The following is a 22,602-nucleotide window of genomic DNA, read 5'->3' on the forward strand; positions in this document are numbered from 1 at the left end:
TGGTTCTGATCACCGTTCCTTCGTGCGAAAATACGACTTAGCCACACGATGGAAAAGAACATCTGCTATCGGCAACGAAGGAGAAAAGAAGTCGTCTACGACGATTGCGTACTCGAGGACTCCCTGTCCCAAGGTGACTGGCACATCGAGGAGGACCCAAAATGGACTACGAGATGCTGCTCAGAGGATTACGAGCCTGTGCTGAACGTGCTCGAAGTCGCGCACGACAAACTTGGATCGAATTTCGAAGACCACCAAGGAATTGTTAGGAAGAAGAAGGGCTTTGAGGCTTGATCCGATGCATCGCACATTGAGCGGTTAGTGCAAACACTAGCTGCGAAAGCGTTGCGGAGGATTTTGAAGTACAGGCAGAAGAAGATTTGAAGCGCCAAGAAGAACGAGTCTAAAGAAGTGCCGGGGATCTCCGCGAATATAGTATTCCGCTAGCAACCTTGCTGAGCGAGACGGGACTCGCACGTCTCGTCGTGAGATGGAAATATTACGGAGAGGTTCCTCGACCTTTTCCGTTTCAACTCCGTGTAGCCCAATCATCCCCACTGGCGAAGCTCCACCACGGATTCTCCTCGGAAGTACGAGTCGCTATAAGAGCATGAAACCTGGCCGCCCCCGGACCTGATTTTTATCAGCAGACTTTCTTCGGGCTGGTGGCCATCCGCTTCATGTAATCTTAGCAGCGCACATGACATCCTATCTTCAGAAGAAAGGATCCCAAACCAGTGGAAGACCTCGCGAACCGTTCTTATCCATAAGAGGGTGACCGAGAGGACCTTCGGAACTACCGTCCGATATGCTTGCTGAGCGTGTTATACAAAGTATTCCCAGATCATCCTCACACGCATATCTAGGACGCTGGATGAGCCCGCCTCAGAACAAGCTGGATTCCGCCAAGGGTTCGTGCTTGGCACATCCAGACCGTGTCGAGGGTCATGGAGGTTTGCCGCGAATACCGCCTGCCCTTGTTCTAACCTTCGTCGACTATGGAAAGCTTTTGACAGCGTAGAAACGAATGCAATACTGTCGCGCTGGTCGATCAGGTGTGGACGCGTCGTATGTGAGGACATTGCCAATTGCTACGAACGACGCACAACTAGGATACAGCTTTTCCACCGCCCTCTACCATACCCATTGGAAAGGGGGAACGACAAGGCGATACTATATCGCCGAAGCTGTTCACGGCTGCATTGCAATGGATAACGAAATCACTATCCTGGGAAGAAGGGGGCATACGTGTTGATGGAAGATTTTTTCGAACCTTCGTTTGCAGACGACATCGTTCTTTCGAGCAGTACCAATGAAGCAGAAACGATGCTCAACGAATTGAACGAAGCAGGGAAGAGAATAAACAGAAAGAAGACACAGTTCATGAAGAACGCGCACTGCGAGGACGGAGGAGTAAACGAAGGCTCCCAAATCGTGGAACTCCGTCATACGTATACCTCGGACGTTCTTGAACATGGAAAACGACTTGAAGGAAGAACTGAATAGAAGAATGAGAGCAGCATGGGGCATTCGGCTCCGTCGGAAGCTCGGACCAACTGACGGACCAAGATCTTCGTGCCCATCTGTTCGACTCGACAGTTCTTCCAGCGCTCTGTTACGTAGCGCAGACGTGGGCGACACCGCTGCCACGTCTGGGAAGCTACCTACCCACAGAGCTCTTGGAGATGTCTTCTGAGTTTAACCGGCGCGACAACTTGCCGGTTCGTGCTCCGACTTAGGCAATGTCCGTCTCGCGACCCGCGGAATATGTATCGAAGAAACATAGATGGGCCGGTCTTGGAAGATCGACGATAGATGGACTAAAGACCTTCCCAAGGGACGCTAAACGCCCCCGGGGGAGCCCCCCCAAGAGGAGGGGGGGGGGGCCCCCCCGGGGGGAGCACCCGGGAGGGCCCCAGGGGAAAACCCTAAAAGACCCCCCCAACCCACCTAACAAAAAAAAAAAAAATATAAAAAAAAAAAGGGAGGGAAAAAAAAGAAAGGGGAAAAAGGGCCCCCCCCCCCAGGAAAAAAAGAAACAAAAAAAAAAAAAAAAAAAAAAATCTGAAAAGATTAAAACAGTCAAGGATTTGTTGGATAAATCTATCGATTAGTCCGATAAATCAAATAATTACAGGCTATTCGAGAAATCTTAGACTCACAAACGCTGTTTTTACATTCGAAAAGTAAAGTACTTAAGAAAAATAATTTCACACCTACTCGGTCAGCCGGCCGAAAAGTACATCTTCGAGGAGGCTTTAGGACTCGAAACGCTGTCGCGCATCCGAACACGATCTTCTCTTTTCTCCTCTAAATGTTATGGCCGGTACTTGATTCTACAGCACTCAGAATAGACACCAAAGGCTAAGATGTCACAATAGTGGGACCACCATGGTTTTGTTGTCCTCTCTCCTACTGAACTAGCGACTCACAATTCCCTAAACGAGGATATTCGAGAGCTTCGATAACTGTAGCTGAATTGATCCAATAATAAATTCTTGTGTTTTGTTGCAATATATGCATGACGACACATTTGTTTTTGAAATACATTTTAACCTGCGTACGAAAGAGATTGCTTCGAATAATTTCAGTAGGTCTACACCAAACTTTTGTAAGTACAAACAGAAGGTCCTGGATGCAATGAAGGACAAGTCAGAGGAAACATAATAGGACCGAAATCCGCTTGGATGTAATTCCTTTCTCCTCACAGCTTCAGTATACCACTCTCGTCATGATGTAAAGATGATCGCGACGAGGTTTCACTTGGATTTTTCTCCAACCCTTTCAATTCCTATTTCAAGCCCGAACATCCTCACTACTGAAATACAACTTCAGGTTGATCCGTGGAAAAATAAGTGCGATAAGAGAAAAAAAAATAACAAGAAAAATAAAAAAAAAATGAAAAATAAAAAAAATAAAAATGGAAAAATAAGAGCGATCAAAATCAGACTCTAAGATCGTGAATTTCATGATGCGATGCCTTTAGACCCAATTTAATCTGCTCGCTCAAAAAACTATTTCAGTCACAAAATCACTACATTATTTATTCACTATTTTCCCGTATTAAATCAAATATGTGCTAAGAATAATGATATTCCAAACGTTTATGTATGTCTTCATGCAGACCAGCACAACATTTATCAGGATATCTCACAAATAAAGGGGTTTCTTATGCGACTCTTTTGGTTTTTTTGGTTCTTATGGTGTAAATTTTTTTTACTTTAAAGTACGTTCTATTATATTTTTCTTTTTCTTTTTTTCTAGATATTAAATTGCGCTCTTTTTAACGTAAAACATATTCTCATTCATGAATTACTATTCCTTTTTTATCGGATGATTTTTGTGAGTTTTTTTTCAAAATTTTGATCCTTAAAACAGCACAGTTTGTTCGATAATACAACAAATCTCAAACTTTTGCTTTAAACAAGTTCTAAAGAAGAATAAAGCTCGCACAAAAGGAATATTACAACATTTTCTTCACCCTTCCAGATAATTCTGTATTCCGCAGATTTGAAAAGCTGACAGAGGAAAGAAAACATTTGTTCTCCTATTCTTCTTCTTTTTTTTTGAAATAAAATCAATTCAACTTGAAAAGCGAAATATAGGGCAAAAACGTCTGCAAAAAATGGAACGGTGAAGGGGAAAGTGAAATTAGGGCGACACCTAATTCGTTTTCACTTTCTAAGTAGTTCTCCTTCTTTCTTTGTTTAGTTATACTCGACTAAAATTGCGCGCGATCAAAATTGGTGCTCATACTCAAATTCGTAGCAAAATTTTTATTTGTTAGCATCGTTGCTGTTGCTCTATTGGTTGTCGTCCTATCGATCGAGTCTTGGTGACGTTCCCTCCAAGAATGCATTTGCTCTGTACCGTTTTATGGGGACTGTAAGAAAACCAAGTTTATTACACCTTCGTTTGCCAGCGTTTTTCAAGTAATCCTGGAGCAATCAATGCAATTTCCCCTCTATTCCGCTAAATCCGCGCGCAAGCTCGAGAATTTCAAGAAACACGCAGAATTAAAGACAGGAATGTTTCTTTAACACTATGAAAGACTTGGATTGTATTAGAATGCAAATCACGCCATTCAGTACTAACAATTCTATGCTACTACCTAAAAATAAACCTGGCTGTTATTTTGGTTCCAGTATGCGACGATCACAGAAGGGATCGTTGAACGTCGAGGACACATTCCCTTTCGTTGCTACATTCACCTTACATTTCCCATTCAAGCGTTCAACGCCCCATTTTAGCGCAAAACAACGCTGGAGAAGTTGCGAGAACGAAATCTTTGCCATTCCCGCTTTTGTCAGATGACAATTCTATACGATGTACACACCCCGTCGTCTTAGCTAACCACCCGCTGTAAAATGACGTTGTTGGTGACCTGACCACCTGTGGCGAAACCAAATTCGACGTCTTTTGAACTATAGATGTTTGCTGTTCAGCGTTTTCTTACCTATTACTTTTTTCGCCTGTCAATTTTTCATCATAATCGCAATTAACCCTATTTCAACAACTTCTGCGTGGTATATGCATTATAGTTAATATAATATAAATATATATATATATTATAATTAAACATAAATAATAATTAAATAATCAAATACGAAATTAATATATTACATATTATAGTTAATATAATAGAATAACTTAGTAATTTATTTACAATTTTTTAATATTGTCATATTACTATCAATCATTTATTTATTTAATTTATTGCTATGCTTAGTAAAAATCATTTCATTTATTTAGATTTTAATAGAATAGTCTCGTCAAATTCATTAATTCAAACAATTCATTAGAAATCTTTCGCACTTCTATCTATAAATCGTTAACAACGGGAAAGTGGCGAGACTATGTAGCAGCCTGGAGGAAATTTCCATCCTGAAATTATTACCAGTTTCATGTGTTTGTGTCAGTACTCTTCGATGATCTTAGGCATTGACTTCGGAAAGGTTTAGAAACACAGAATAATCGGAATGTAATTTTGTAATAATTACAATATTTTCTTTTAATTTAATTTAATTTTCTGTTTTTATTGACTCTTCCTATAACCTCTAAAGTGATCGGATCAATAAATCTGTTGATCTAACACCAGTACAGATGAACGGTTCAAATCCATGTTTCACGTGGATGAGTTCCTGTATTTGGCTTTTGCTGGTGATTTGCTTCAGCCATGTTAACACATTGGAGGATTTCGAAGATCGGAGGAAGTTTCACGGTGAGTTCGAGTTTTAAAACAGATCTATTAGGTTAAACTATAAGGCAATGGAGTTCTTTTCTTTAAAATTTAAATTCGCGCGGCGCAGAAAAAAAAAGAAATTTAGTGTAAAGTATTTGTATGTAGTTATGCCATATATTAGTAGTAGTTATTTGAAAAAAATACTTCTTTTTCCACAAGAAAGTGCTTCTTTTTCTGCTGATTGAATTTTCGTTAAATTTTAGATCAATAAATATCTACCATCAGTGGTTGATAGGCTCTAAATTACCAAATATCAAATATTTGCATCATATCGCTTTCAGAAATTATAAAGAGTGAAATTGCAATTTTCTAAGATATACTAAAAGTCTCATTGTTATTTTGGCAGCAATCCTTATCGAGAATTTTGTGAATAACCAGCAAATTTCCTCAATCTACTCAGTAGTCATTGATCGAATACGTCCAGCGAATGTGCTTATGTTATTCTCTACTATGTTGCCACTAAAATTCTTCCAATTTTTTATAATCCTTTTTAAATAGATTAAAAAAATATTTTGCTGCAAACTGGTACTCAGGACTCAAACAATTGCTGCTAAACTTTACTGCTGCTGTCGATTTGAAGCAACTTCTTGAAAAAAGGAACAACAGAAAAGACTATTTCAAAATTTATTTTTCTCTCAAGTTTGCTTTTTTTCATCTGTGAAATATAATGCACGTAGAAATTTTCAATAACGTTAAGCTGTTTTTTCCATCAAAACTAACAAGCTTTTTCATGTAAAAATTAAAAGAGAAATTGGCGCATCTTTGAATGAAAAAATAATAAAGAGTAAATTAATTAAAAGTTATTGAAGTAGAAGAAAACGGAAACAATTACTTGTTCATATACTTCTTCGGAAAAATTGTGTTGAGGAAGATTTTAAAAAACTCAACAAGCTCACTTATGAAACAACCTAGTCGTTTCTAAGCAAAGGTGGACTTGTCTACTGTTTCTTAGCACCCCAAAAAAGAATTTCGAGAAAAAATGAATAAATTCAAAAACTGTAATTTTTGAAAATAGTTATAGTTAGTTGAAAATAGTTATAAAAAAATACCATGAAATAACATTTTTTGTGATGCACAGGAATGTCAGTTTTCAGGTTATGATAAGAACTCAAACTTTCAATCCTCACATTTTGGCTCCGTAAATGTGTTTTTTTTTGTTTTGGGCAGTCCGTGAGGTTTTTTTCTGTTACAGGGTTTTCCTTCTCGTCTCCACTGAGATTTCGGACATAGAAAACGTTGTCGGAGCTACTGCTTCATTTTTCCTGGATATCATTAAGGGATTTGAGTGAAAAACGTGAGAAAGCCTGTATAAGAATTACTGAGAGAGAGACAACTCTTCTGAAACTAGGTCAAGAACTGTTCCAATTATACCATTCACGCTGAATTCAATTAGTCTTATTATAGATGAGCTAGGCGTCGCACCAAAAATGAGTATAACGTGATGAACTAAATATTTTTCTCTTTTTACTTTATGCACTTTACTTTTTACTTTTACTTTTTACTTTTATGCAAAAAGTTATTCACTCTCTTTTTCTTGCAATTAATTGCGTTTTTTTTTATTTTATTGTATTTTCTTAAGCAGCGCTATGATTCCATATAAGGAAGTCTGCTGCTGGCTTCGCTATAATAAGCATAAACAAACTGGAAAAATAATCAAAACTAGGGGTTTGTAGCGCAGTCGGTAAGAGGTCCCTCTATGTTTTTTGGACCATGGATCGGAGGTTCGAATACGCCCTAGTATCAATGAAGGCTTTCATTAGTCGAAGACGTATTCCGATAGGCTAAACACGCGTTCGTGAACCTCAAACGGTTCTGAATTGAAGAGAACGTGGGAGTGCATCCCAAGCGATTTGATTAACGCCAGACACTTTATCCTTTATCCTTTAACAAGAAAAGCGTTCATAGTATCGCTTGCAGCGTAGCGTAAAAGTTTTTCCCAACCAGTTCGTATACTATGTAGTTGAGTTTTTCGACAACTTACATTAATTTCGTTCATTAAGACGAAACTTGTCGATCTTCTATAAGTCAGACCTTTCAAAATATGTATAACGTAATAAAAATTATCCACGGCAAATTTGAAAAGGGATTCGATATCAGCTTTCAGGAGAATTAATTCGAGCACTCTTTTTTTTAAATGAAGTGACTTCGGATTAGTCCCATTTCCTCAATTGTACCGTGGAAAAAGTGGAAAGGAAATTGAAGAAATTGAATTTTTGCTGGAACCACCATATTCTTCATTGCAGAATGGCTTTGTCACAAAAGACCATCGTTACCAAGTTGTTCTTCACCGTTCACATTGGCAAAGTTCAACGAAGAGCAGAAAACACATGTAAACCACGCCGATGATAATCGTTTACAGAAATTAGCTCGCGCTATGGGAACCAAGGTTCACCCTTCACCGTAGAAATCCTTCTCATTACACATTAATTAATTCGTTTACAGACCCGACGAGCTGCCTGGTGGGACGACTCGGATGAGGACGAAGACTACGAGTACTATTTGTGGAAAAAGTATCGTCGTCAGAAAATAAGAAGACGTCTTCATGAAAAGTCGAGGTACATATGTCCGTTCTCATTGAAGGTCATCGCCCGTAACCAGCATCGCACGTTTCAGAGACAGTTCTTCGTCAGAATCAGTCCATTATCATTATTACAACAATGAGCGCCCGTACACGAGTTACTACCATCGGCCATATTATTCTGGGAGCTACGGGTGAGCCCGAATCGTTTGTATGTCACAACCGATGACACACGTGACCCTTTTTTTCTGTCATGATAGATTTCGTCAATTTGATAAGTAGTCTACTAATTGTGAGCTAAATGAAAACGAAATGAGCGAAAAAAGCCCTCATTTCGTTCATCCTTTTGTTTTTTTTTTCTTCTTCCTTATGAAGATAATGCAATGGTAAACGGTCACCGCTACGTCTGCGTAGTTGATGGTTTAATACGCCCCAAGGTCAGCCGAACTTTTCATTACCCGGGATCAATAAAATGGTACTAAACTTGTCTGAGTGGATGAATGAATAAATAGATAAATGAGTAAATGAAAGAAATCGATTTGCAATATTCCTCGGAACTCATCGTATAGGCCTCATACGCCCTCATAAATCTTATGGCAGTTCTGAATAGAAGCAAAACACATAGGAACATCCCGAAGCGAAATATCAACGCCAAACACACTGTCTTTCCTCGACATTCCTAGGCATCGTTAGATTTACGTCAAAATTTCTCCGAACCTGTTCTCAAACTAATTCATCGGAAAGGGTGTTTGGGGTAAAAGTTCAACGACGGGTGATTCCCACTGCATGTCCTTTGATGTAAATAAGCCACCACACGGGCAGATGACCTCCACGCAATTTAAAGGTTTTTATTCGCCGAACTGAAAGGATTGTTTGTGCTGAGGAGGCTAAAATAGAAAAGAAATATAGAAGGAATCGCCATCACAACAATAAATCGGCATAGTGAGGCAAAAATAGATATTCACTAGGTGTCCACAAGGCTATTAATAGGATAGGAAGCAAAAAAAAACTGTTGACTGATTTCTTTCAAAGTGTGAGATGTGCATTATCAATATTTTGATATTTTGATTATTAGAAAAAAACGATAGCAGTGGAAGAGTCCCGCTAACCATTTGGCCAAAAACATCGCATATTCAGTTGTGTATTTTCTTCGAATATGAAATTATGCAGTTAGTGACCATATCCTTCACCTTCTAGAAAGTTGCTGTGGTAAAAGGCAGGTGGTTAAGGGCATCACCCCACGAATTTCGAGTGGTACGGATTTCCGGTGGAGTATTCGTATACGGGATCGTAGATTATGGAGAGAGGGGTGATCCCGTCCATTTCTTCCTAATTGCCGTAAAAAACGGCCCGGAAGATATGGCGTCGGGCGTTCCGGCGCGCCATTTTCTACAAGGAGTTCGACTGGAGCGCGCCAGCCTTGTGCATCTTCCGAGCCGTTTTTTACAGCAATTAAGAAGAAATGGACGGAATTGCCTCCGTCTCCATAATCTACTATACCGTATACGAATACTCCACCTAAAATCCGCACCACCTCAGATTCGTGGTATGCTGCCTTTAAAGTTGTGCTGCGACTGGTTAGGTTAAGTTAGGGGTTAGCCTTCCATTCCTCCGAGATCGAAAAATCGGTGTTAAGCTTTTCTGGGAGAATAAAAACACTAACTTGATTCATCTGCTGAACCCCGTAAATGGGCGTATATGTTGCGCATGAGTTTATGTGAACGTAAAACGATTCTGAGTTGAAGTCAAACACGTAGGTTCATCCTAGGCGTTTACGATAGACTTACTTTTATCTAGAAAATTTGGAGTAAATGTAACAACGGCGACTGTGATATTGCTGCAGATATCTTTTTTCACAGCATATAATTTTTTCATCCGTTTCAAATGTAATTGTCATAGTTGCTCGTTTTGAATGCTTTCATGAAGTCTTAAAGAAGTGACTATGATATTCCATAGATTTTCCTAGAAACTGATATACTGAAGCGAGAGAGCCTGTAAGCTGGCAACTAATCTTGTAGGGATCTTAACTAAAATGTAATATTGGGGATAGGATGACGAAAGGAAAGAACAAAAAGGAACAGAATGAGCCCAAAAACCTATCGTAGCTGAATTTAAGGAACTACCGTATCTAGTCATCGACTTGTACTGATCATACATTAAATTTCGTGGGATTTTTAAGAGAAAATACTTTGTAATTAATTTAATTGTAATTTCTGTATAGTGATCAAATGGGGCTTGTTTATTGTCCTAGATCGGAGTGATTTCTCTTTCACGATGTGCTTCCGACTGCACCAGTCATCTTAAGTCCCCAGCTGCTAAACAATTTACTAATTACGAACACTTACTCTGAAATTGTATGTTGGCAAAGCAGAAAGGAAGAGGGGTGCAACAACTGTAGAACAGTTCAAAGTGTTCATAAATCTCCATGAACGATAAGAAGAGGTATGGTTAGTCTTTTCAATTCTGAATTCGCCTGAAAAGGTTAATTTTCAATTCTTAACAAAGAGTTCAACAATTTAGAGGCATCACCCCACGAGGTGGTACGAATTTCAGGTGGATTATTCGTACACGGCATAGTAGATTATGGAGAGTGGGTGATTCCGTCCATTTCTTCCTAGTTGCCGTAAAAAACGGCCCGGAAGATACGGCTTCGAGCATTTCGGCGCGCTATTTTCAACAACGAGTTCGATTGGAGCGCGCCAGCCTTGTGCACGCGCCTCATCTTCCGGACCGTTTTTTACGGCAGTCTGGAAGGAATGGACGGAATCACCCACCTCTTCATAATCTACGATCCCGTAGATTGTGGAAGATTGTTCGGTCTCATTTTGATATCCTTGTAACACTTCCGTGATTAAAAATATGAACACCATAACTAGATTTTCACGTTAATTTAGCTATCCTTACTACGGCAGCTCATATCCTTATTACGGAGGAGGTTATGGTTACGGAGGAGGCTACGGAGGATATGGAGGAGGCTACGGAGGATATGGAGGATACGGTGGCGGCCATCTTGGTTCCTTATTCCAACTTGGTGCAGGACGACAGATCGGTATCTCGACGCCTATTGGCGGATTCGGGTACTCTAGTGGATTTGGTATAGGTATTGGTTGAATCAATAGTCTTACACAAATGCTGAACTCAACCGAATGTAAATAGTGTAAACAGAACTATTAAAATCCCTGCAAAACCTCATTTTAATAAGGCTGGAATCATACACGGAATTAATCACTGCTCGTTGTATTCTTCTCATTTGTCTTTTTTTTCGTTTCAGTATCCAATCACTTTTTTTTCTTATTTGTGTTACTACCATACTTTCCCAGTGTTTTTGGGTAAATTCTGTCCTCTGTTGTTACGCCATAGCATAGCGTAATAAATAAACTAATCACTTGAACAAATTAATAAATATATCGCTTATTACAGCCATTCTCTTTGATGTAAATAAATGAGTTGAATGAAAATTCGAAAGATTCAACATTTATCCAGACTTAGAGTGGGACAAACCTTAGCTTCCCTGGATTCTGCACATAATTTAGATACTAGATTGCTGATTACGCAGACAAAATCCACATAGTTTATTGAGATCAAGTGAAGATTACATCAAGTCCTCGATATTGCTTCAAAAATTTCTTTTCTAATTCGAGACAGACGGAACAAAAAAGCGAAGAATACTGTTCAATTACATAAATGATGCCCATTTCGATATGAGTGTGACATTAGTTCAGTGCGATATAACTGCGCAAGCATTAAGAGGAAGAAAGTGAGAGATGCAGATATGAGGAAGGAATAAGTGTGAGAACATAGTGAAATGCACGTACCCAACAACATATAGGAAAAGAAAATTCTACGTAGCAGCCTCTTCCTCACGAGTTTCATACTTCAGAAAAGCAGAGTAATCAATAAGAATTCCAAAGGCAGTATCTGCCATGCGACTAGCGATGACATCATCAACTGTGATTCTGCAAGACCTATATTCCTAATCCACTCTTTAAAAAAACATTATATGATTAAAACATACCTGGACGGATCCTTAGGATTAATCATATCGATAACTTCATCAGTAATGTCATCAGCATTGAAATTTGACCATCCTTCCAATGTGGAAAGATTCGTTATCATATTTTGCGTCTTGAAAACGACAAAATTATTTATTACTTAAAGTTTTAAGTTTCTAATTAGCAGAATTATTAATTTATTAAGTTGAAGAAAAAACAAAGATTGAGGAAAAAAAGTCCGACTGGTCATGAAACAAAAAAAAAACATGAAGACATGAAACAAAAACAAATAAAAACGTGCCATAAGCTTAATCTCATCGCGATCCAAAATACCGTCGTCTCTGAGGTCCAACACGCGAAATAGCCACTTTATTGATGCAGGTGCCTGTAAGACTTCGAAGAAAAAACACGCCACATTACGTCGACAATCGTCACTCTCACTTTTCTAGTGTGAATAGCGACATCCAATTCCACGAAACCACGGAAATCCATTTCCTGTTCTTTAGGATTGTCACCGTACAACATCTGCGTAGCGTAAACTCGCTTCAGAAACAATGGAGTGTAGACTCCACTGAAAATAATACAAATGTATTCGTCTACATTGCATTTCAAGGAATCTCTCTACTATACCTTCACATGAATTGAGAACTAGTGTAGATTTCTTTTTTCATGTTTTTTTTATTCTAATTATTATGTTTTTGGTTCTTCCCTGTTTTTATCTTATTTTCAAGAATAAGAATCCAAGAAGAGCGAATAAAATCTTATTTTCAAGATTTTATTCGATCAAATCTTTTTGTTTACGTACTCCCTCACTTCATTTCACGCATTTGCTTCTCGCATCTTACCTTTACAATCGCCATTTGTTCTATCACGGAAATTTTTTCGTGTTTTCACGGCTATTTTCGAGAATAGTGCCATTTTTCGTGAATAACAAGCTTTTCTGGGAGTTGATTGTTATTCTGTAATCGAGCGTCGCAGATAAAGCCACTCATTCACCTTCGTACTCGTGTATACGTTGCATTGGTAGTGGAGACGACTGTCAATAAATGGCATTCTCCCTGGCAAGGAGATACCAGAACGCCTAATGTCTAAGGTGAATAAAATCGTTTTTCGACTTTTGGCACTCTATTTCACTGAATACTCGTTACTAAAAAAAGTGGGACCTTGTCATGAAGTCATGGAAGTGAAGCAACCTGATTACGGGAGATGGCATCATCCGTCTTGACAATGTTCGCAAAGAGGAAATTCTGCAGAGAAAAGTCGTGGGTTGATCAGCTGAGAAGATGAATGAAAAACGAGACTCTGATGGTACGGTCACACTCTATCAGGGAAGAATAAAACCAGCTGTAAGATCGGAACTGATTCACATGGATGTATCCAATAAGCGACAATAGGAATGACAGAAACAGTACTCTCTTCAAATGATTCAAACTGAGACTGAAAATGGCTAGAGTCGATCTTGACAAAGCACTGACAGGTGTCATCTAACCAGAAATGCAGAGTTAGCCATTTAGCGGGACAAACGCTGAAGAAGGGCATGTTTGTTTGCAGCTTTTAGCAAGCAGCAAGATGAAGCCCTTCCCAGGATGTGAATCCAATTAAAGTGCGAACTACATGGGGATATTCGAGGGCCGGATCTCTTTATCAGTAGACAGGAGTCAGCTTAGTTCACAAGTAACACTGTGAAAACGCTCAATCTCTCATTCCCTCTCTCCCAAATCCAAGGAAATGAGTCCGCATAACGACCCAACGGATCCAAAACAGAGAAGCGGTGAGATGCGCGTTTTCGCCCTGCCACTTTTGAACTACACCTCAAAGCTACCTCTAAGTTTGCTTGCTTTCCTTGTTTAAAAAAAAAACTGTTTTTCAGATGTCAAAGAACACATGCAGAAGCTGAAGAACTCACTCTTTTAGGTGTTCGCACTCTTTGAGAGAGACCATTCCGGACCAGTCTCGATCGCAACGGCGAAACTGCTCTAAGACTCGCCAGAAATTATTGACGGAGCACCTGAAAAAGGAAATATATCATAAAATGGCCCGTATCGAGATAAAATATAATAAATACCAAGATAGTTGTGACACATCCCACAACTGTTCCTTATTCTCTCGCTTATGCTCAAGAATTACGTCAAAAAGATCATCGAGTAGTCTAGTAGATGTTAAATCCTGTAATCCTTAGTTCATGTGTAGACACGGAATAGGAATTCTCAATAGAAACACTACATGAACATAAAAAGAAGGTCAAAAACTAATCTCAGTACAACAGCAAGGATAATTTTAAGCTGTACTCACTTCTATTAGCACTTTTCCGGTCCTTTGAGGATCAAGATGTAGGAAGACGGAGCGCTCAATGAAAACAGCATAGTAATAAGGGCTATTCTTCATGCCCTAAAGAGAACAGAGTGATAACCGTCTTGTGAAGATAATGTGTTGCCATGTTCATAAGGTAGCCAAAGAAACCCACTTCTGTCCAAGTAAGCTTATTGGAAATTTCGTACGTGACAAGGTCTACAAATTCCTGGAAATATCACCAATAACGCGACCAAACCTTCCAATTCAAAACCACGCTTTAGAAATTCTACTTCATTTTCGTCCAACATTTGCAAAACCCGTGGCGAAGCGATACTGATATCAGACCCATTCGCTTCGCAATTGAGATATTGCAGTTCTGCCCAGCGGAGGGAAGACATGATTTTGAGTGTATCGCATGAGCGCAAAATTTATTAATATTAATTTAGTAGTATAAACTATATTCATTTTAATCGTACGGGGTATCGAAGCAGAAGAGACAAGAATACCTCGCCGATCAAAGAGATCTAAAAGTGCTCAATTTTCAACTGCTTCAGGAGCCCCGAAATGTGTGAAAAAAAAATCGGCAAATAACTGTGTTTATCTTATTTTATCCGAATCAGGTGGAATATTGGCCGTGATTTACATATTGGCTCTGTCCTGGAATGATTCGGAAAAATAGACCCCACATTATTCAAATAATTTTATGTAAATACAAATACTGAATGAAAGAGCTCTAGATTTGACTTTGCTATTCAAAAGTGAAGACGAAGCTTCTCTCGCTATTTGGTGGACGTTTGCGACTGGAAATTACATCTTTCGGGGTAGAAAAACCGTTTTCCGAATAGCATAGTCAAATAACGGTGAGAATCTGCGACGACGGTTTGAAATGCTGTTAATATTTTTGTTTGCTCGGAAAAATACGATCCGGCTTAGATGCTCCCATATGTCTGACAGCAAGAAGATTATCGCCTAATATATCAAAAAATGCAAGCTTGTCTCTCATCTGAGAGGCAACAGGGGCGTCCATATTTCGGAACTTTCTCATTAGGTGCGCAGTAGACAAATTTAGCACAAAAACTTGAACGGCTATACTTTTATGTTCTGTATCTAAAAACAAAAAAAAAAGGAAACTAACGTTGGAAGTTATAAAGCCAACGCCTTTGGCGTAACTTTGCACCAACAGGCCTTGCTGCGATCTTCGAGAACACGTGCGAAGGAAATCGACTGGAAACGCAACTCATTAGTAAAGGCTAAGATTATAGCTCATTTCATAGTCGTACCTACTAACTGGCATGAAATGCAGCCATCTAAAGCTCTCGTAGAGAAGACCAAGTCTTCTACTACAGCTGCACAGAAACAATCACGTATTGCTTTTGGGGATCGTGACAGGATCGACTAAAGATTGATAATTTTTCTTTCGATTCTAGACTGATTGTGATGAAAAAGCTCACCCAAAACGTTGACACAGGTATGACGTCGCCGACAGATTCGACATTCTTTCCAGCACGAAGAAGTTCATTTGTCAGTGCCTACAAAGCAAATTTGACCTGCACCCTATGATCATCAATACAGCTATGCAATTTTAGTCCGCCGTTCCACATTTCCGAGATTAGTTCGTGATAGGTAGGAAGTGAGGACAAAAATGAAGAGATATATTAGGATTTCTTTAGATTAAAAAAAGGATCTCAAGATGGAATATCACGAAAAAAAAGGCTTGCTAAATATGGCAGGAAGTTAAAAGAACACCGGTCTATGACTAGCACCCGTGGCTTTCAATTTACCGAATTTGAGAATGAATTACAGGACCAGTATTTCTGGATAATTTTACATGTAAGTTCGGCTAATAAATTGAAATTGCTAAAGAAATTGAAAGCTCATCCTTGATAAGAGAATACTAGTATAATAATGTTGTCTATACGTCCTGCTATAGCGAGACGTTGATTATGAATATGCTAATCCCGCCAAATGAAAATGTCGATTCATTGATATTGATATCGATATTTGATTTTTGATGGCTTTCTTCCTAGGCGCATTACAACCTTCGCAATCGAGGTATAATCATCACGAATAAGGTGAAATTTCTTTCGCTTTATTTGAAAAGATCAATTTCCTCGATCTACCGGATTTTTTTCGCGCTTTTTCCCTCGGTTTAGTAAAATTTAACGTAAATTTTGAGAAACGCCCAGGTCTAGATGGAGATCCTTAGCAATTTGCAAGAAGAATTACTCTTTTTCCCTGGTAACCATTGCTTATAATTCCCATTGTGTGAGTGTTTTCACCTTCACTTTGTCCTCCCAAAGTTTGGAAATCCTCTTCTGCATATGTATGTAACAATTCAATCTGTCATTACCACAATTTGCTGAGCTGTGATCGAATGTTGAGATTCCTTTATTATGACACGTTGTTTGCTTGACTCAAGCACCAGATCACAGATTCCCATAGAATTGGACACAGAACAGGGAAACACGCCATGCGATGTATCTTTGACTTCCTGAATAGAAAGCAACCAGATTTTTGTCTTAGCAATACATTAAAATCGACACGGCATACCTTATAGAGCACATCTTTCACCAAGGTGGCGTCCGCTTCTGGTGCTAGTGTTGTTGAAAGCTGCTCTATCTCGTTTGCGAGTCTTAAGATAGATAGCCGCATTGTTCCAGAAATTCATTTTAAGAAGTTAAAAAAAAAAACAATGTTGAGAATCTTTCTATCAGAAAAACGATATGAATCGAGCTCAAACCCACGAGTTTATATCAGGCAACTGTGAAGTATTCATAGTAGAAGGCAGCGCTTCTATCTCCATAAACTATAAAACAATACGAAGATAGGGAACAAAGGGCACGGATGCAGAAATATGAAGGGATCCCCTCTTCAGTAAAAGTAATTTCCAAATAGCAAATATTTACTTTTTGCAAATACGTACAAACTGAACAGAATTTAATCATCACATAGAAGTGCAGGCTTTGCTCCATAACTATCCATTCATTTCGGCTGCCTGCAGATAAAAAGATATCAATAATACACACTACTCTAGTGTTGGTTCAGATTCACCAGCAATGAGCTTCCCCAATGCTCGAAAATCGCTTGATGTAAGCAGCAAAACAAAACTGCACCAATCCTCACGAAGTTCTATAGATACCTTTCAAATGAGAAAAGAACTTACTTTGCATATTCTAGCTGCAACCGCTCCAAATACTTACTGCTTCACTTTCTGTGTATTCGGATGATGAACACTCTTTGCATGAGATCAGCAAAAGAGAAGATCCTTAATAACAGAGATTTTTCAACCTATGCGAACCCAAATCATACCCCTCTAATCCAGTTGCGCATACTCTGAACACCATGAGCTGATGGTGATAAAATCTCGGAAATCTCTTAACTCGAAAGAAATTCAAGGTATGTAGAATGTACGAACAACATAGATGGCAAGAAAATGGTCTCTAGCACTTAACGTATCCGTATAGCAAGCTTTGAAATGGCTCGTTTCTCATTTTAGCACTACCCGACCGGAGTAGTTGAAGCAGTACTCAAATCAGAAGATATTTTCTGAATTGTCTAAGTTTCCTCTTTAAATGATCAACAAAAGAGAACACACTTGACATGCAGAATTGTGCCCACTCCGGCCACTGACTCTTCGAACACAATAGCCATTCGTTAAATTCGGTCGGACGACCAAATTCTATCGCTAATTCTCTGAGGGAGAGGAGACGTGCATGGGCGATCTAAGTCACATGTTCGAAATGTATGCTGAACAAACCATGCAGTGAAGTGGTTGCACATACCCCGTACAACTGTTCAGCCTCCTCATCTTCCGCTGCAGTCATCACTGACACTTCATCAAGCAGGGATGCCATATGGAACTCGAAATTGTCAGTGAGGCGAGCTCGAGCGCGATCGATGAATCGAACTTGAGTAGGTTTCTGGCAAACTGACTTATGCTGCACTTTTTCTACACTTCTGATTCAAAGACGCAGTACTCAAACACAAATGGTGTTTGATCAAATTGTTCTGCAAGGTGTCAGTGTGAGAAAACTGCAAAATCTGACGAAAGGCGTCAGCTGGGCTGGCGCGGTGGGGCTGGCGGTTGGGATCCACGTGGAACCATAACTAACTCTAACGAAAAGTGATGATAGCAAAAGTTTCCAAACGATCCTAACCGCTTCGCTCCACTGCACTACTTCGAGCGCAGCCGTTTACACAACTGCACCGAACTTCATATCGTTTTAACACTACTATACTTTACCTTCGAAAAATGCAGAAAAAAAAGCTCCTATAGCGTAAGCTTTACAATAACAATTGATAATATAGCATATATAAGCAACCTTTGTATCCTTTGTTTTCGCTGATATTTCCTCTTTTGGAGCTGCTTCTAGCTCAGCTAACCACTCTGAGATGTCTTCCTGTCGGATCTCTTGTTTAACACGTTTAGGTTTTACAACTTCTTGCAGACAGAATCCACTCTCTTCAGACTGTATAGCATCTAATACGTGTCTAAAGATTTTCAATTAAAGAAAAACAGAATTCGAAAAATGAGACCTATCCAACATTACTTTGCTGTTTTCAGCATCTTTGAATCCGGTTCTAAGCCTCTCTTCAGGAATGATGAAGGAGCAATGAGATCGCATATCTTTTTGTCATCTCCTAATAATCATTTGATAATAGCATCAACATGGTTTAGTGTTAGAAAACATTTGGAAATGAGATGCCCTACCATCGATAGTGTTTAAAGCCTTCAACTTCATGGCAGTACATTGTCGTTGGAAAAACGGATTCAGAACACATGTAGGCTCGAGCGATCTTAAACAATTGATTTCTCGAAATATGAAAAGTAACAACTATAAGTTCTTGACCGACCCATTTTCGGTGTTGAACTGCATGACGTCGATGAGTTCGTCGATAAAATTCAACTGTTTATCTGAAGCAGCTCATTCATTGTCATGTAATTACTCTTACTCATGTAAGTGTGAAATAAGAGATTAGGTGGATCAGAGTAAATCTTTCCACGTCTTGAGATTATTCGATAACATGAGTTGCACCTCCATAATAGAAATAGTGAATTCTTCTTATTCAAAAAAAAAAAAACAGAAGTGTGCTGACAACAAACAAAACTGTTGGGGCAGACGTCCCTCAAGTGAAGAAATGAACGTACGGCTGGGCTTCGGGCACGTAACATTGAGATTAACAAAATTGAAGGGACGCATATCCTCCGCAAATGGAAGGCGAAGAGCTTGCAGGTACTGAAATAACAATACCTTTTTGAAAGGTCTTCAGAAAAGGAAAATTAGGCTTGATCTTACGGGAAGATCCAATTCTTCATCTCTATGGGGTATTAAAGCCATTAGCTGTAGATGCTTGGCGGCATCAGGTGCATAGCGGCATATGGCAACAACGTCGTTTTCCAACATTGCAGAAATTAGAGATAAGGTCGTCAACATTGCTTCCTGAACACCAGAATTGACACCAGTTCCGTCCTCCCATTTCGTAAAAGAAAGTAATGTAAGTATTAAATAAATTAATGTAATATAGTATGCAATATATAGAATAGATTAATCAAGCGAGGCTAACCGAGTCTCGATCGGAAGTCTTTTTCTCCCATCCAGGGACGACAACAAACGAATTGCGACCGATGTAGTAGCATTCTCTGATCTGGAACAAATACTCCTGATCAAAGAATTCCGAGTTCCAAAGTGTTTATTGTAGCAGTTTGCTTTCGTATTAGTACAACAACAAAGTGCAAGCCGTTTCCTGTCGTCTGTGCGGTGCACACATTTTGGAGCTAAGTCTAAAAAGAACTTCATACAGAAGTAACTGAAGAATTCTCTTATATCCTCGTCCGAAATATTCCAACGGATTCTTTCTGGTTCTTTCAAATTCACTGTCGTAATTTGACACTGGTCGAAATTCTGGTATTGGTTTGACGTGGAACGTTTTTAACTAACGATCTTATTATCTTAGGGAATTAAAGGCATCACCCCACGAATCTGAGGTGGTACGGATTTCAGGTGGAGTATTCGTATACGGGATGGGAGACTACGGAGGGAGGGGTGGTTCCGTCCATTTCTTCCTAATTGCCGTAAAAAACGGCCCGGAAGATACGGCTTCATTCGTTTTGGCGCACCATTTTGTACAAGAGGTTCGATTGGAGCGCGCCAGTCTTGTGCGGCGCCGCATCTTCCGGGCCGTTTTTTACGGCAATTAGCAAGAAATGGACGGAATCACCTCCCTCTCCGTAATCTCCCATCCCGTATACGATTACTCCACCTGAAATCTGCACCACCTCAGATTCGTGGTATGCTGCCTTTAACCTAGGACATTTACACAGATGAAGATTTTAAATTTGAACCCGTTTCCTTTTTTACATGGGAAGACTATGATAATATATGTAAAGAAAACAGATGTCATTGAAAGTCAAACCCACATTTTCTTTCTTGGTGAACTGAATTAGTTTCATGCAACCGCGCTGCTCTCCTTCGTTGAAATTATGACCTTTGTATCGCTTTTCGTCATCTTCACCAATCGTCACCTTAGTATCTCCGAAGTAATGCACTACAAATAGAAAGCAAGAAATTTGATTTAAAAAAAAAAAAACTACAACGTCATCTAACAAATACTAGTTTGAGCACAGCCTCATACACAATTGCACCAGGCTCCAGGCCGTTTTGAACTCACTGTGGCATGGCACTCTACCCACAGGAAATACTTGCGAAATGGCCAGTACTTGTTGATGATTTAGAATTTCAAGATAAACAACGAATGCCAAATAACCTATGTGCCTGTTTGGAGATGGACAGTAGATAAATAGGCCTTACTGGCCTTGCTCAGGCTACCCATAAATGAATGCGCCAACCAACGTAGTTGGTTGCACTTCGCTATGAATTAAGAGTAATCAATGCGCTTGTTTCGACAATTTCTCTCACAACGCAACAATGTATGTAGAGAGAACTTAATGAACCAAACTGCGCGTTCAAATATTGGCAAAATTCGATATCGTGCGTGCTCTTCGCGCGCTGCTAGAAACTGCAAAATGCGTGCAAGGACCTCTCGCCGTCGCACGCCTTTGAGAATCTTATTAACAGCTTCCCTCCCTTTCACGCAGAAAACTATGGGAGCGAATTAGCTTCCAGTTCTATTTTCAGCCTTTATTGTAGCCTTTTTGCAACAACGACGTGAAGAAGAATATACCTTGAATTTTCTGATCCTTAGAGATGAGCTCTTTGAATTCTATTGAGGCGGAACCTCCAGTACCATCACCAGCCCTTACATTTGTCAAAAAACGAGACTGTCTGTGCATCTAAAGGATGACAGTAATAAAACACATGTTGAATCTTCGCAGTACTACTAAACAACAGACCTCGATTCCATGCTCGTCTACGAGTACGCTTTTAAGAGGGTTCTTTGCTGGAACTGCCTTCGTATACATAGCTAATGGAAGACGAATTCCTGGTGCAACCTCCCAGTTTTTTCGAATGGCCCGACTGTCGACAACTGGAGTTGTGAAGTGGTGAAGCGCAGAGACGGCATCCCAGAAAATTACAACAATTAGGAAAGGTAGTAATGGTTAGTAAAAAATTCTCGGAAACATAAATGCGATAGTCGGAGCCGGTGCTCTGACCCCCTTCACTTTTGAACGATTGGGGAAAGGACCTCCTTCACTTTTAGACGAATGGCGAGATTACCCCTTCACTTTTGGACGGCTATTGAAAGGACCCTCTTCACTTGAGCTGCACCCCGTGAGCTGAAAAAGAAACCTGAGGAAAGTGCGGTTTCTCCCTATCGCACCTATGCTCGGAAACAGTGCTAACTGATTTGCTGATGAATCTCAGACACGAGATTCACATTTTGTATTCACATTTTCAATGAGTTCAAACGTAACAAGAGTCAAAAGTTCAAATTTTCACCATTCCAACCATCATTTTTCTGCTCAAGCAATTATATTCAAAAGTAAGCAGCTGACACTACAAAGCACCGCATCATGAGCATTCCAACGTAAAGTTAAGGCCCGAAAACTGTGTGAAACATTTCAAATTACTATGTGATTCTTCTGAATTCTTTCCAACTCCAACTTCAAACTATCCCTCCCCCTTGCAATGATTCCTGAACCGATCGTTGCTTCATGGGCTTGGATCATGGGCAAATGAAGGACTCTAATGGAATGTTTGTTCTAACGGAGCAGCAATGGCAGGAGCACGGAAGGAGTAAAAAAAGACCCACATCGACGTTTCGAAAACCTTTATGAGCTAGTCAGATTTACACTTCGCTCAGATTATTTCTCTGGTTTCATCATCATTTTAGTCAACTTTCAACATTTGATTTCACTAGTATAACTTATTTTTTATTTCTTCTTTACTTCTCACTGGTGACGGGCCTTTCTGTCCCCACGAAATAAAAAAAAAACTGCGACTGCCACTACAAGAACATTTTAAGCAACACTTCGCTTGTGCCACATTCAGGTATAAAGGGGTGAAAACGACATGAAGCACGGTGTAGTTGCGTAAGCGGCTGCGCTCGAAGCGGTGCAGGCGGTGCGGTGAAGAAGGAGGTTGAAATTGACAGCTTAC

The 22,602-nt window shown here is 39.6% G+C and overlaps 5 protein-coding genes across 7 annotated transcripts; 4 read left to right on the forward strand and 1 right to left on the reverse strand.

Annotated features, from left to right (window-relative positions):
- Window positions 1-48: 48 nt before the first annotated feature.
- Window positions 49-294, forward strand: RB195_007114 (uncharacterized protein; the record flags this gene model as incomplete). Its single annotated transcript, XM_064180561.1, has 1 exon — window positions 49-294. One exon carries the CDS (start codon window positions 49-51, stop codon window positions 292-294), a length of 246 nt encoding a protein of 81 aa, XP_064037424.1.
- A 514-nt stretch (window positions 295-808) lies between these two features.
- RB195_007115 (uncharacterized protein) lies at window positions 809-1,021 on the forward strand (the record flags this gene model as incomplete). The annotated part of the gene is made up of 1 exon (XM_064180562.1): window positions 809-1,021. The coding sequence occupies one exon, from the start codon at window positions 809-811 to the stop codon at window positions 1,019-1,021; it is 213 nt and encodes a 70-aa protein (XP_064037425.1).
- Window positions 1,022-1,474: 453 nt separating this feature from the next.
- On the forward strand, window positions 1,475-1,696 carry RB195_007116 (uncharacterized protein; the record flags this gene model as incomplete). The annotated part of the gene is made up of 1 exon (XM_064180563.1): window positions 1,475-1,696. The coding sequence occupies one exon, from the start codon at window positions 1,475-1,477 to the stop codon at window positions 1,694-1,696; it is 222 nt and encodes a 73-aa protein (XP_064037426.1).
- Window positions 1,697-5,103: 3,407 nt separating this feature from the next.
- On the forward strand, window positions 5,104-10,871 carry RB195_007117 (uncharacterized protein; the record flags this gene model as incomplete). Of its 2 annotated transcripts, XM_064180565.1 has the most annotated exons (5): window positions 5,104-5,221; window positions 7,486-7,628; window positions 7,685-7,797; window positions 7,856-7,954; window positions 10,655-10,871. In XM_064180565.1, the coding sequence occupies 5 exons, from the start codon at window positions 5,104-5,106 to the stop codon at window positions 10,869-10,871; spliced, it is 690 nt and encodes a 229-aa protein (XP_064037427.1). The 2 variants fall into 2 exon arrangements, with proteins under 2 accessions (XP_064037427.1, XP_064037428.1); XM_064180564.1 differs by lacking the exon at window positions 7,856-7,954.
- Window positions 10,872-11,601: 730 nt separating this feature from the next.
- Window positions 11,602-21,464, reverse strand: RB195_007118 (uncharacterized protein; the record flags this gene model as incomplete). Of its 2 annotated transcripts, none has more annotated exons than XM_064180567.1 (29): window positions 11,602-11,716; window positions 11,776-11,885; window positions 12,054-12,137; window positions 12,194-12,323; window positions 13,659-13,760; window positions 13,818-13,918; window positions 14,045-14,140; window positions 14,217-14,270; window positions 15,180-15,268; window positions 15,325-15,439; window positions 15,496-15,573; window positions 16,395-16,535; window positions 16,595-16,676; window positions 16,789-16,850; window positions 16,951-17,039; window positions 17,208-17,217; window positions 17,245-17,309; window positions 17,640-17,766; window positions 17,827-17,964; window positions 18,367-18,535; window positions 18,595-18,685; window positions 18,756-18,841; window positions 18,899-18,959; window positions 19,194-19,281; window positions 19,342-19,485; window positions 19,610-19,690; window positions 20,463-20,590; window positions 21,227-21,335; window positions 21,396-21,464. In XM_064180567.1, the coding sequence occupies 29 exons, from the start codon at window positions 21,462-21,464 to the stop codon at window positions 11,602-11,604; spliced, it is 2,814 nt and encodes a 937-aa protein (XP_064037429.1). The 2 variants fall into 2 exon arrangements, with proteins under 2 accessions (XP_064037429.1, XP_064037430.1); XM_064180566.1 differs by lacking the exon at window positions 17,208-17,217 and adding an exon at window positions 17,096-17,183 and having other exon boundaries at window positions 17,827-17,982.
- Between the last annotated feature and the right edge of the window lie 1,138 nt (window positions 21,465-22,602).

Source organism: Necator americanus, chromosome I (genome assembly GCF_031761385.1).
Source record: "Necator americanus strain Aroian chromosome I, whole genome shotgun sequence".
Taxonomy (NCBI): Eukaryota; Metazoa; Nematoda; class Chromadorea; order Rhabditida; family Ancylostomatidae; genus Necator; species Necator americanus.